The 14,863-nt window shown below is 49.5% G+C and overlaps 1 protein-coding gene across 3 annotated transcripts in view; it reads left to right on the top strand.

Annotated features, from left to right (window-relative positions):
• Myt1 (myelin transcription factor 1) overlaps nucleotides 1-14,863 on the top strand; it is a 111,417-nt gene that overhangs the window by 9,543 nt on the left and 87,011 nt on the right. Inside the window, exon 2 of one of the 3 annotated variants that reach the window (XM_010633417.2) lies at nucleotides 4,126-4,189. In XM_010633417.2, the coding sequence (XP_010631719.1) occupies nucleotides 4,132-4,189 (58 nt within the window). In that variant the 5' untranslated portion in view covers nucleotides 4,126-4,131. Of the gene's footprint in view, nucleotides 1-4,041; nucleotides 4,190-14,863 lie in introns of those variants that run through there. The other 2 variants (XM_010633420.2, XM_033767201.1) reach the window with 2 other exon arrangements.

The raw sequence follows: 14,863 nt of genomic DNA, 5'->3' as shown, positions 1-14,863 counted from the left end.
CACACACACACACACACACAAACCAAAAAACCCATAATGCCTGCACACAGATTTTAGCACACACACGTGAATCCACACGCCTGGACACACATGCCAATACACAGATCCCAGCACATGTACAGACACATGCCTATGCACAGATCCCAGCACATATATAAATGCACACACATACTTGTACATAGATCTCAGAACATGCACACACATGCCTGAATATACTTAGATCACATGGATCTAGCACAGGCACACACACACCCATACAGTCACACACTGGTACGCTGTGTTTGCATGAACTTCTTCAGATGAACTAGAACACAGAAAGGCTGGCCGGCCAGCAGGGTGGGCCAAACCTTCCTGGAGGGGTTTGGGGCTGGGTGGGAGGGAGGAGATTGGGAGGGGGCCAGGACAGGTTCACTGTCCCTTATCGTGTGCTTGCTGCCCTGCATCCCCATTGCACAGGTCCTGGCACACATGTGATCTCAGCCTGTGTTGTCAGCCTGTCATGTTTCAGCCTTTGCCTAGGCTGTCACAGCCATTTTGCACACATCTAAAGTTTTTTTTTTTTTTGTACCAGAGACTGAACTCGGGACCTTGTGCTTGTGAAGCAGGTTGCAGAACCACTGAGCCAGATCCCTGGCCCCATTTTGCACACATCTACACTCATGCCTTGTTGAAGCACTTTCACGCCCACCTCAGGCCCACACATGCCAGTCATACCCACAGATATTCCCACCAGGTTCAGAGCCCAGAGACCTCTTCCCTCGGGAGCCTGTCCCTATACCATCCTCTGCTCAACCTGGTCAAGGGATCTTATGGGAAGTCTCTGGGTAGCAACAAGGGAAGAGCTGTTCACTGCCCAACCTTCTCTGTGGTGAAAGCACAGCCAGGGACTGCTGTGGTGAAATCTCACGCAGGCTGTGATGGATGGACAGAGCTGTGCATAGGATCTGTGGAAAGGTTCTGTACTCCAAGGATGCCACAGGCCCTGACTCTGGGAGGGGCCTGCATGCTGCGTTGGAGCTGGGCCTGGGCTGGAGCAGCAGTGCTACTAGGAGAGGCAGCATGCTGACTTCTGCCTGTTGTGCCTCTCCCTCAGAGCCCCTATCCTCTGCACAGAGCTGGGCATTTTGCGGCACAAGCCAACTAGGGGAGACACCCTCAGTCGAAGGGACCCCAGACATGCTCCTGCCTCAACCCAGGCCTCTTGCTAGTGAGAATTCCCTAGGTCTCACCTTTATCCTTTTGCTTCCATGTGCCTCTGCCGGTCTAAGTAACAGACATCAAAGTCCCCACTGTGCACTAGGCTCTGGGGCTTACTGCTGGAGGTCCACAGTGGGCTGGGACCTGGCTTGTTTGAAGGAATCCTTTTACTACCTTTCAGGGGTCAGGAGAGGGCACTGTGGCTGGGGACTCTCCCATGCCCATGCCCTAAGCTGAGAACTGTACCTCTATCTGGACCAGAACCTTTGGCCATGCAGGGGTGAGCTCTGCTTCCAGAGTCAGGGGTGGGGCTTTTATTGGAGGGACAGGGCTGGATGGGTATGAGTGAAGGCTCATGTGGATTAACTAAGAGTCAACTTGGAGCGCCCAGCTGAACTGAATCAGTGTGGTTTTGGGTGTGGAAAACCCACCTGAGGGTGGTTGCCAATGCCATAAAAAGAGAGCTAAAGAAGATTATTTGCTATTGATTTTCTTAGAGAAGCTTGCTGTGGCTGGTTTTCCTGAGGCGAACTTGGCTGTTCTTGTCAGAGGAGGAGCTCGAGTCCTCGCTGTTGCTGGCAGTGGCTGCTGTTCTTGTCAGGGGTGCTCTGGTCTTCACCTTGAGCATTGCTTCCTGGCTCCATGGCAGATCCCTCAGCCTGATGGCACAGATCCTTTACTCTGCTGGTGCAGACTTTCTAGCTTCCACCACTGGTCTTTGGGCCTTCCTGGTGCAGATCTTTAATATGGACCTGCATGGGACACTGGCGTGGGCTCTAAGCCTCTGACTGGACTCCTGGAGGACATTGCCTTGGACACTAGGCCTTTAGCTGGACTTGTGTGGGACATTGCCGTAGGATCAGCTGGATTCTTTGGGTCTCTCATATGTGGATAGATCTCTTGCACTCCTCTACATTTGACTTTTTGGAGTGAATATTATAAAATAATCCTATAGATTATATGTCCTGTATTAAATCCCTTCCAAAACCTGACTGCAACTCCAGTCAGACTACAGCTTAGGTCTGGGAAGCAGAGAAACCTAGGAGGATCAGAAGGGGCCTCAGTTTCTCCCCTTTTGGTCACGTGTCTTATAGGGCATATATCTGTCTTCCCTGCTCTCCCTCCATGGAGCCCTGGGCCCACCCTATTCCTATCCCACTGTGTTTAGCCCAGGGTGATAGGGAGGGGAGCAACTGCTTTGTTATACCACAGAGGGTCTCAGATAGCTTCTTTCCTCCATCCCCAGGGACAGTGAGTCAAGAGACAGAGGCAGATCTGGCAGAAACACAGTTTCAAGCTCTTGAGGTTGCCATAGCAACTGCATCTCTGCTGTGATTGGGTGGCCATGCAGGCATGCATGTAATGCCCCATGCAGGCTGGGTGCTGAAGCCATGTTGGCAACTCTGGGCTGGCCCTCTATTGCATGTGTCCTGTGGTACAAGTGAAGGACAGTGCAGTGCGTGGTACAGGTGAAGCGTGGTATAGGTGTGCATGGCACAGGTGTGCTATGGTGCAGGCACTTTGTGCCGGTGTGTAGCACAGGTGCGGCCCAGTACAGATGAGAAATGGTGCAAATGTGGCATGTGGCGTGGTCAGGGCTCAGGTTTTCTTGTGCCAGGCATCTGCTTCCACCCAGCTGAAAGCAAGTCTGTAGTGAAGGGTAGGGCAGTCCTGAGCTGGACAGATGACAATCCAGTTGTGCAGGGTCCTGGACACCAAAGTTTTTGATACTAAAGGGGATGAGCCAAAGTTCTACCTCAGCTCGTAGCTTCAGCCGTCAGTGGACACGGCCAGGCCAGCATGCAGGAAGTGTCCTCTGCTGGTCCTGTGGCCATCAAGCTGCTACCTTGATCCAGAGATGAGAAAGTAGGTAGAGGGACATTGCCTGCTTCCAAAAGCTCCTTGATGCTGGCAATCGTAGCGCTTACTTATAATACCACATGGCTACCCCCCTTTTTTTGAGACAGGGTCTCACTATGTAGTTGAGACTGACCTGGAACTCACTATGTAGCCCAGGCTGGTCTCGAATGTACAGCGATCCTCCTGCCTCAGCCTCCCAAGTGCTGGGATTACAGGCATGCACCACCATGCCTGGCTATGGCTACCTTTTTGACTTTTGGAATCTTCAGCTGATGAGGATCTGGGCTTATTGGGGTTGTTACTGAACTCAGGTTCATCCACTTGCTGTTTGAAAAAGCCCATTGACTCAAGGACAAGTTGTTGGGGCAAGGAGAAAGGTATATGTAGAAACCAGCAAACCAAAGAAGATGGGAGGCTACAGCCACCAAAGGCCATCTGAAGGGCATTAGGTGTGGGAAGAGGCTTTACAGGGAGGGAGAGGAGCAGCGAGGCAAGGGGCAGAAAAAAACTGATGACTGGAGATTTAGATACTGCTCCAGTGACTTGGAGTGGAATGTATAGTTCTAGACAAAATATCTCTTTTTCTTTCCTTCCTCTTTCCATCTGCCCCAATCCCTTTTGGTATGTGGCCTCTTTAAATTGCCCAGGCTGGCCTAAAGCTTGTAATATTTCTTCCTCAGCCTCCCCAGTAGCTGAGGTTGCAGGTGTGCGTCATCACACCCAGATCAGGCAAAACATTTCTTAAATGTGGAGTTGAACAGAAATCTAAGCCCAAAGCTTGGGCAGCAAAGGAGACACAATATGAAGGCAGAGCTGCCAAGCTTTCATCCTGCTCCAGTCACCTGTGGGACCTTTATAGGTTCAAGCAAAGTATTAGCGCTTTCAGCAAAAACGGCCCTCAAGTCTCTGGAGAGTAACCCAGGCTATTACTGTCTTAGCCAAAGCCTCATGGGCAGCAAAGCTAATAACATATTGCTTGGCTGTGTGACCTCCGAAATTAGTTTTCCTTAAAGTCAACTAAACACAAGTGAAGTTGGAAGGTTCATATATGTTTCTTCCTGGTTACAGGGTGACATGGGCTCTCATCTGGCTAACCCTCTCGTGCCGGAAGGAGTCAGGACCTCACCTAGAGGTAGGCATGGCACTAATGTTCATGGGTTGATTCAAAAGCATGCGGGCAGACTTGGAAGGGTGTGGGGGGGTGGTGACAGTGTTTAGCAAGACAGCTGTGACACAGAAGCCAAGGCTATGGTCTGGATCGGACTGGGAAGTCAGGCATCATATGGATGAGGGAAGCTTGCACAAGACAGATCATAGTTTGGCTGGAGGGGATACAGGAATGGGGGCTCAGATTGGAGGTTCCTTGAAGGGAGACAAGGGTCTGCAGGAGCCACAGGAACAAGGAGCTTATGTCTTCCGTCTTGGAGGGGAGACAGGGCCAGAGGAGGTGGATGGACGTGCAGGAGGTCAGCATGGCCCATTGCATAGGGCCCTGGGAACTCCAGCTTTGCTCTAGACCTTAACTTAAATGTCATCTTCTGCCCATGTCAAGACTCTCCTCACCTGCATCATGGCCCCTTCTGTGACTTCTGGAGTTGGAGCTGGCCACACGGCCCTTTGTGTGTGACCACCTGAGTGTGGCCTGTGTGTCTTCTGGGCTATGTGTAAAGCCCAGGACCCTGGGGCTTTTATTGCCCAGCTTTCCCTTGCAGATTGAGGGCTTGTGGTGCCCTGAAGGAGGCTGCACCCCCCCGACCCCTGCCACTCGTGGACTAGTCACTGCCTGGCTCCCTTGTTGTGATGGCAACACTGTGGACACAGGTGTGGCACCTTGGCCTCACCCTCTTAAGAGCCTGACCCTGGTGATCTCATAACCGCCAGTGTCCTCCACGAGGGATCAACATCCCAAGAATTCCCTTGACCCTGGACAAACCATATGTCAATGTGACCTGCCTGGGGTACATGAGAGGGTGCCACTCCAGGGGAGGCTGTGCTGGGCTAGAGAGCCTCCTTGTGTCCCAGGCTGGTCCTTTGTGTTCACTCGCTTCCTTCTGCCACCACCATGGCCAGTTCCTGAGGTGCAGGTCTCACTCGGGCTGTTTCCTTTCTGAAGCCTACCAGGTGGCAGGTGCTGAAGCCAAAGACACATCTATGCTTTGTTTTGTCCCCAAATGGCCCAGAGGCAAAGCTGGAATGAACTTACTGGTCCTAGAGCAGCAGGAGGCTTAGCTTCCCAAGAGAGCTGCCACCAGAAGTTGGCCCCAGGCGATTCCCTGGACACCCGGAGCCTGTGGCTTCCTCCCTGGGATCTAGAAGTGGTGAGTGAGAGGAGCTCCCATTAGGGAGACCCAGATCCTGGGCACCTCCTGGCGGACTCTCCTGTCTGCAGGCACTCTTTCCATACCTCTGGCCTTTCAGGGGAGGTGGGCAAAGCCTCCCACACTCAGGACATTGGAGGATCAAACAGAACTCTGCCTGTCTTCCCCATCCAACTTATTGTTTTTCAGTACCTGGCTCCTCTAGACCTGGTCTGGAGTCTCATCCAGGAGGGAGCACTGACCTCAGACCAACAGGGAGTAAGGCAGGAGGCTGGCGGGCTTCCTGGAAGGGGAGTGTGCAGGTTGAGTCTCCCATTCTGCAGGGAACTAGGAGGCTGCTGGTCAGAGGTGTGGGCCTCTGATGTGGCCGGGCACTTTCCCAACCTGCTCTTCGAGGAGGCCCTCCTGGACTGGATTCACGTGACCTCAGAAGGCCGCATTTCCCACTGGGCCAGTAGCTGAGCAGGGACTCCTGTGGCTCCAGCCTGGGCAGGCTCATCGTACTGCGGTCTGGTCCTGCTGTCTGGTGCCAGATCTCAGCAGTGCTGCAGAGGCTGTGAGAGTTCTAATAGGGAGGTCCTGTTCCTGGGCCCTTGCTGAACAGCCAACACACTCAAGAAAGGCTCTCGGGGGCTGGGAATTTAGCTCAGTGGTTCGGTGGCCTGCCTTGCAAGCGCAAGGACCCGAGTTCAATCCCTGGTACCAAAAAAAAAAAAAAAAAAAAAAAAAAAGCTCTCAGGTGGAGCTTCAGGACTGGACCCAGTACACATTTGTGGGCTGGCATGGGGTGGGGCAGGTGCTGTGTCCCTGAGAATTTATACCCCCAAGGAAATCCATTCTGGTGTCGAGACCCACAAACACACCATGTCCCTCATTATGCTAGCCCCAACCCTGTTGAGCGTCACTGCAGGGTTTCTGGGGAGGTTGCCTCTGGAACTGAGCTTCTAGGGTGTGGGGGCTCTGCTGCAGAGGGAGGAGCGGTGGGAGGTATAGGCAACTGAGGCTAGTGGGAGCGATGTTATGATTTAGAGTTAAAATGTCCCTCGAAGCCTGAGGCACTCACAGGTGTGGCTTTTGGAAGGTGATTGGATTATGGGGGCGTACAGTTGATTTGCTGTTAGGAGGTGGGGTCACTGCGGCATGGCAGTGAAGGATTTCTCCCTCCCCAGCACCTCTCTGTGTGCTCTCTGCTTCCTGTCTGCCATACTGTGAGCAGCTCCCCTCTGCCATCCTCTGTGCCATGCAGTTCTGCTTTGGAGGCAGCTGACTGTGGATTGAAACCTCTGTGAACTATAAGCCAAAGCAAACCTTTCCTCCTTTAAATTGTGTTTTGTTCCAGCACTGTATTTCAGAATGATTGGAGTCAGCCCTGCAGGGCTGGTGGGCTACATTGTGGGGAGGTGGGGCTTTATCTGCAGGCAGTAGGGAGCACGAAAGGTTTTGAGCAGAGGTGTGACATAGCCACGTGTGTTTAAGAACAGTCACTCCGGCTGCTGGGTAGAAGGGAGATGGAGGCGAGGGACGAGGGAGAAGTGCAATTGCTTAGACCCCAGAGCCGGCCGTGAGGACAGACTGGACACGAGTGGAGGTGTGACTGGCACAGAAATTGGGGTTACCGGCATCCAGAGTGGGCATGGTTAGCTCCGGTGCTGCAGTGCCTGGGTTGCAGCATCGTGTCTGCCAACTGGGCAGGTTACTTCTACTCTCTATACTGGTAAAATGGAGAAAACAATACCTTTTTTGAGATACTGGTGGGTTAGAGTGCCCTGAAAACAGGGCGCTATCTACTCATTCACCCGTCCATCTGTCCATGCATCCATCCATCTATCTGTCCGTCTACCCATCCACCCATCAATTTGCCTACCCACTCATCCATCCATCGACTTACTCATCTGCCAACACCCCCACCCGCCAGCCACCCACCCATCGATCCGCGTACCCGTCATACTATCGATCCGCTCATCCGTCTAATCGCTTATCCACCGTCTTTCCGCCCAGCCATCTGCCAATCCCCTGTCCGTCCATCCACCGCCACCAGTCATCCACCTGCCCCATCTACCCATGCACCCACCCGCCCGTCTACCCGCCCGTTCCCCTCCCTATTCACTGGCCGACCACCGTCCACCCATCCATCCACCTGTCCGTCCATTCACTCCCTCATCCACCTACCCACTCACCTCCCCACCCGTCCACTCATCCTCCCACTTAAGTCGCCTCCCTCATCTTCTCCGCCTCTGTGAGCCTTGGCTGTGTTCTCAATGCCATCTCTGCTCTGGGGGCCCTGGGACGTCACCCCAGTTCTGAGTGGTAGGGCCCTGCGTGCTCCCGGTGATGATGTGTACCCACCAAGGGAGGCTTGATGGAAGCAGAGTTTGGCCCTTGGGGACATTACTGTGGACCGAAGCTGAAGGGACGGCAGGCTCTGGGAGAGATGACAGTTTGCATTTTGGATGTTCTGTGGGCTTCCACACAGAGTATCGTCTTTGTCACTGGGCGAGGACTGGAGGTCCGGAAGGGAGAGTACTCTGGAGTATATGTGTGCTTTCCTGGGGACAGGAAACAATGTGAGGCAGAACCCACACCAGGGAAGAGGAGCCCAGGAGAGCATTGGGAAGAAACAGCCCCGGGGCCTGGAGCGGACCTAGGAGAGCCAGGTGGGGCTGTTTGTGTCCAGGCATGGGCTTGGGTAGGCTGCAGTTTGTGGAGAAGGGGACACAGACCAGCCTGGGAATACTGGGATGGTGAGTGTGATGTGAGCAGGAGGCTGAGGAGTAGGGTGGGCTTGGCCTCCGGACACTACAGAGAGGAAAAACACAGACTTGGTGAAAGCTGTCCCCAAGCTAATTTGTGTGATGCAGCTAGCCTGAACTAAGTGAACTTATATCCCAAAGTAGTATGATCATCACAGAATTCACAATAGCAATTTATTCCTAACTTACCAGTAATTTGTAAAAGAAACAAGTTGATTCTACAGAGTAAATTAGGCTCAGGGTAAATACGTGTACGTAGATTTCAACAGTAGGCAAATATCCCTAATGGTGAGCATTAAACTTCTGTTACTAATATAGATGGAATATTTATACCTATGGTTCATATTGCATGCACACTGGAATCACCTGGACTGTTTTTAAAAGCCGTGGATTCAGGGAGCTGTGGCACATACCTGTAATCCCAGCACTCTGGGAGGACGAAAACACGAGGTGGAAGGATGGCAAATTGGAGGCCAGCCTGGCAGCTTAGTGATTCTGGCTCCAAAAGTGTGTGTATGTGGGGGAGAATATAGCTTAGTTCTCCCCGAATTCAATCCCAAGTACTGGAGAGAGGGGAGGGAGAGGGAGAGGAGAGGAGAGGCCACACCTGGTTCTGGTGTGCTTGGGGAGAATACCTGGGCGTTGCCTTTTGAATTCCAAGTGTTGCTAATATGTATTTGGCGGTGGAAACCACAGGTTTGTATTTCAGAAATGGCTGGAGTCTTGCGTGTTCTACACTGTGAAGATTCCATTCCAGAATTCTCCATCCTTGAAGCTGGGTGACTCTAGAGTCCAGTGAAAGCTTGATGACCTCTCCTAGACAAAGGCAGAAACATTCCCATCAACTTTTAGGGGATTCTCCAATCCCTGAATCTTCTCTAACCCTTCTCCATAGATTTCTTTTATGGTTTCATGTTAGATCAAATTGTTAACATACGGCAATTGTGATTGCTCTATTTATTCCACTGCCCCAAACTTCCACGATTTAAATTTAATTATCATTCATAGTGGGAGATTAATAATTTGTTAAGCCAGGTCATGTGTTCTGGGTTCACCCTGGCAAATCGGTTCTGTATGTCGGTTTTCTAATCTGCGAAGTGGGGTGAAGACTCTACTGGCCCCACAGGGTATACTGGAGTGGACAGGCTCTTGTGGAATGAGCAGAGAAACAGGTCTTTAGGACCCACCTGAGTATGTAAGAGCCCTGAGCTGCACAAGGTGCTGGAGAGCTGCTGAGGGAAGGAGGGGGTGGCTTGGGTCCCCTCTGTTTATCCAAAGTAGTAGTCTCACCTCACCTGGGGTGAGGCCCTTCCCGACTCTGACCCCCTCTTGTGACTCCCTCCCCCTGGTAACCATGACACGGGCTCACGGCAGGGCCTCTTATGGCAGGAGGTGCGGGGAGGCGCTGCCTGGCTCTTGTTGGCTGGAAGGGGAGGAAGTGGAGGTCAGAGGTGATCTTGTGGGGCTGAGTGAGGAGCTCAGGGAAAGCCTTTGTATTCTACATATTCATTTAATTAATTTGTTTTTGATATTGTGAGACAGGGTCTCACTATGTTGTTTAGACTGGCCTCGAACTCAGGGCATCCTCCTGTCTCAGCCTCCCCTGGGATTATGGGCATGTGCCACCACGGTGGGCTCTATCTGTGTTTTTGGGTTTGAATGTTTTGTCAGGAAAGCTTTCAGAAGACTTTGAAATGTAAAAAAAATAATGTGTGTATTGGCTCCCTGTTATGGTTTATATTTAGATGTCCCCTGAGATCCTCATGTGCTCATAGGAGGGCTTCTGGAAGGTGACTGGAGACTGGGGATTTAGCTCAGTGGTACTGCCTTGCACACTAGATCCTGAGTTCAAAACCTGTTGGGGGTGGGGGAAGGAAGATGACGGGCCCTGGGGCTCATAGCTGACTCTCTTAGGAGGCAGGGCTTACCTTGCCCAGAGAAGATGGGCTAGTGGGGCGTGACCTGAAGGGTTCCTCTCCCTCACGGGCTCCAGCCACCAGGAGGTGAGCAGCTTCTCCGCCATGTTCCTATCCTATGCTTCTTCTTGGGAGCCAGCTGACTATGGATTGAAATAAGTCAAAATATACATCTCCCTCTTAAAGTTGTGGGTGTTGAATTTTTAGTCCCAGAGATGCAGAATGTTGCTAAGATACCTCCCTTTCTAGATTTTCTGTTTTTCTTTATCTTTGAACTATTTTATAGCTCTGTGATTGTAGAAAATGGATAGTAATGCAGATAGTTTTTGCTCATAAACACACAAAGGAGTTCTTCCCAGGGGCATGCAACTGGGAATTACGCTGTGCACACTGATCATTTCTGTGCCTGTTTACAAATCCACTTCAATATCTGTTTTAGTCACTTGTCACTGGAACACAGTGGCTGACACCCAAAAATTAAGCAGGGAAAGGTTTGTTTTGGCTCCTAGTTTGCAGAGGTTTCAGTCCGTAGTTGGCTGGCTCCGAGGCAGGGCTGCATGGCAGGGTGGCACTGCACAGGAGAGCTGGCCTCGGCACGCACAAGGAAGCAGGAGGAAGGACAGAGCCAGGGAGGGAAACAGGCCCTTTCAAGTCCAGCTTCCAGGGACTCTGAGACGGAAACAGTGTGAAGCATATGTTCAAGCTTTGGACGGCAAGTACACAGATCTTAACTCAGATGATGTAACTGGCTTACGGGAATCTGAAGAAGAGCAACAGCAACAACAGCAGGAGTCTGCGCGCAGGGAAAACCTCCTTGTCATGAGACTAGCAACCAAGGAGCAAGAGATGCCAGAGTGGACTATTCAATCCAATACCTCAAGCAAGTCCAGCAGCCAAGTGTTGCCCAACTGAGATCAACAGTGGTAGACCCAGAGATCGACCTGTTTCTCCTAAAAATGAAAGGTGAACTGGAACAGACTGAAAAACTGGGACAAACCCAAAATGAACAGAGTACCTGATAGGTAAACAAGTCATGCTCCCCAGTCAAGACTTCCCTGCCAGTCCCACTATGAGAAAGATGTGGTGGGACAGCCAAGTACTCATTTTCACACCAAGACTCAGACTTTTTGAGAGAAGGAAAAGCCACATTCTTATACTGTGCAGCTTGTAATGGTTAATGTAAAACTTACCGGGTGAACCTTCTGTTTCAGCTTTTTCCTCTTCCCCTTCCCCTTGCTTCAGAGGTCTGATATCGTTGGACTATTCTGAAGAAGAGGCCACCTTTGAAAAATTCCTCTTCTAGAACATGTAGACACATGAGAAATATTTCTGTTTGAAGAAAATAGAAGGAGAAACATGTCTTGAGTCTGTGGTGCACATTGTGTCTTCAGACAGTTTGAGATTGAAAAACCTATAGATGTCAAATCATAAATTGAACATGTAAAATTCCAGTTAAATGTAAAAGCGGAATACAAATCACTCTTAACCTTGAGCACAGTGACTTAGAGACACTGTGTATCAATTTTGCTAATAAGACTGTGAACTTCATGATTGTTGTTGAACTTCTGGATCAAAACTCAAACGAGGTAAATTTTGCCTTTTAAGGATTTATTTGCTAAGAACCAACTTGAATAGTCATAAGAGAAATAATAGATGTTAGTAAAGTAGTACATATATTTAACCATTTAGCTTAGGGCTGTATATTACTTAATGGAGCCTAAACTAATATGGTTTTATTTAAAAAAATTTTTTTTTGGTACTGGGGATTGAACTCAGGACCTTGGGCTTTCAAGGCAGGCAGCAGCACCACTGAGCTAAACCACCCACTGGTTTTGATCAATGGTTTGTTCTTTGAATGGTTTCAAAAACTGTAGATAGGCTGGGTATGGTGGCGCACGCCTGTAATCCCAGCACTCGAGATGCTGAGGCAGGAGGATCGCTGTGAGTTTGAGGCCAACCTGGGCTACATCGTGAGTTCCAGGTCAGTCTCACTACATAGTGAGACCTTGTCTCAACACCCCCCAAAAACAAACAAACAAACCATCAAACAAAAACCCTGTAGATAATTTTAATTAAGGATGGTATGAACATGAAGCAGTGGTATCAGATTTCAGGCTTAAACTGTTTGAAGCATTATAAACATCCACGTTACAACTAGATTGTACAAGAATAATGGCTGTGATGAGACGCACTGCATAATTTTTATTCAGCAGTGAACTTTGTGAAACCCTCTTCCCATTCAACAGGTGCATGTTAAAAGACCATTGGGGGGAAAAAAAGAGCATTGTCTTTGGTGTTAATGGGGGAATGTGTTCCTTCATTGTATTTGGGCCTTTCACGTTAATACTTCTGATACTAAATTAAATGTGCCTTGAAAAAAAAATAATGGAAACTCAAATGATTTGTTCCACAACCCAAAAATATTCATATAAAAACAGTTACAATATTGTAATATAATACAAAATAATAAAAAATACAAAATATAAATAAAGTAACCTGCACTTAGCTTTGAAAAGCTTTGTGGCTGGTGTGAGGGAGACAAGAGAGAAAATTTTTGTGTAGGACTATTTTCACTTTCACTAATGCAATCACTGATGTCTATTGGCTCAATGGAATCCTTTTTATTTTGTGCAACTTCACTTTTTAATTTTTAATTTTTTTGATACTGGGGATTGAACTCAGGACCTTGTACTTTCAAGGCAGGTGTGCAACTTTAATAAGGAACTTATCAGATGACACTTGCTTTTGCCTCCTTTTGAGGATTTCGTGGAAATGTAACATTGCATTGTTGTTAAACAGATTCAGTACTTGCACCACTACAGTCTTATTCAGGTGGTGTTTTTCTAAAAGAATTTGCATTGTTTCCCACATTTTACATCTCCTTAATCTTATTTGCAGTGGGGGATTCCTGTGCTTTTTCCTCCTCTGTATATAAGGTATCCTCCATAACCACTTGCTTTTGGGAGACAACACCCACAATCCCACAGTGAGAAGAGAGGGTGTGGGGAGAGGAGAGAGAAGAGGAGCCACAGGAGAGGTGACCTTCAGCGTCCCATACTACTCTATTGCAAGACACCACTCATCAAGTTAAAATTTATTAGAGATGTTTGTCTTTCAGAACACAAAACAAGTTACTTGGTATCCAAGATTTTATTTCTATTTTGATTTCCTGATTTTGGCCATTCTCTCTGGAGTAAGACGGAATCTCAGTGTTTTAATTTGCATTTCTCTAGTGGCCTGCTGTAGTGAGCATTTTTACATGTATTTCTTTGGCCATTTGAACGTCTTCCTCTGAGAAGTGTCTATTCAGTTTTCGTTGTCCATTTTCTGATTGGGTCTTTCATTCTGGACCCCTGAGTCTTTGTAGAGGTGACCCTGCCAGCGCCTTCATTCCAGGCCTTGGCTTCCAGAATGGCGAGATATACATTTCTGTTGTTGCGAGCCATGCTGTCTGTGCTTCCTGGTAAAGTCACTGCAGATTAAGGATATAGCACAGATAGGTGGGTGCCAGGGAAGGCACAGGAGAAGGTGGGGGTAGCAGGAGGTACCAGTCATAAAGGGCGGTTTGGCCTTTTTCCTAAAGGCAGTGGGAAGCCTGCCACCTGTTAAAAGTGCATGTTTGAAGGTAAAATCATATTATGTCACTTTGCTCGTGGGTAGGAAACAGGGTGTGTGTCCTTGTCACTCTGCCCCTTGGGAAGCCTTCTTACAGGTCTACCTATGGGAGGACATGGACTGAGAAGACCATGGGGAGTTGCAGGTGGTGTTTTAGTGCATTTGCCCTGGACCGTGCACACTTTATCATTTAACCCACAAATGTCAGTGGAAGAGACAGCAGGGCCCTTGCTCCAGGTGTGTGTGTATGTACTGTGTGCAGGGAGACTGCAGTGTTGGATTGTGGAGCCTTGAAGCAGGTTTCCGAGTGCAGGATAGGGCTGTTTGGTTTCATAAGCCTGCTCTGAGGTATTTGGGCTGTGGGCTAGGCCAGGGTGGGGGACAGCCTGTGATGATGAGGAGCTGGGGGAACCTGGCTGGTCATGTCCTCCTATGCTGAAGTACTTTCTGGTTCCTCACATCCTGCAGGGACTGCCACATGGCCCCATCCTTTTGGAACCTTAGGGCGAGCAGGCTGGGCCACCTCTACCCTCCAGAGTCCTGGGACTTGAGCCTGGTCTTGGTCCACAGTCAAGTTGGAAGGAGCAGAATGTGCTTCTGGAATGTGGGGCAGGTTCAGGATTTTGTGGCTCCTTGAATTTTGTGTGTCTTCCCTGTCTACCAGCTGGGGGCAGTGTCTGCCTAGGCATGCTACCTGGACACCTCCTGGGATTTTAAAATTTTGTGACAAGGTCTTGCTATTTTGCCCTGCTGGCCTTGAATCCCCCCAGCCTTCTGAGTAGCTGGGATTATGGCATGCACCACTTTGCTTCCCTTGGAAAGGCTTGAAGGGCATCTCCTCTATGCTGAGGCCAACAGAGAAAGGGAGGTTGCTGGCTGTTCCCCACCCCGGTGCACTTCAGAATCTCTCTGGAAGCTCCCTCAGGCCTTTGATCAGCATCTCTGGGGTAGGCCGTAGGATTGGGAATTTGGAGATGTATTTTAAGGTATTTTTTTCTTTTTTGAGGAAAAAGGATGTACATACATATAGTTTAAAAGCCAAAATATTTAAACATAAACAATTTAAAAACAGAGTATGAAGCAGACATAGTGAAAGGATACCCCTGTTTTCTGTGTCCCCACAGGGATTCTGGGAGGTGACAAGCATACCCTGCCCCTGGCTGTGGTTCATTCTGTGAAACACTGTGGCTTGGAATGGCTGGGGCAC

The sequence above is a fragment of the Fukomys damarensis genome, unplaced genomic scaffold, assembly GCF_012274545.1.
Source record: "Fukomys damarensis isolate Sample0158 unplaced genomic scaffold, DMR_v1.0_HiC HiC_scaffold_22, whole genome shotgun sequence".
Classification (NCBI taxonomy): domain Eukaryota; kingdom Metazoa; phylum Chordata; class Mammalia; order Rodentia; family Bathyergidae; genus Fukomys; species Fukomys damarensis.
This window is presented reverse-complemented; position numbering and strand designations above follow the sequence as displayed.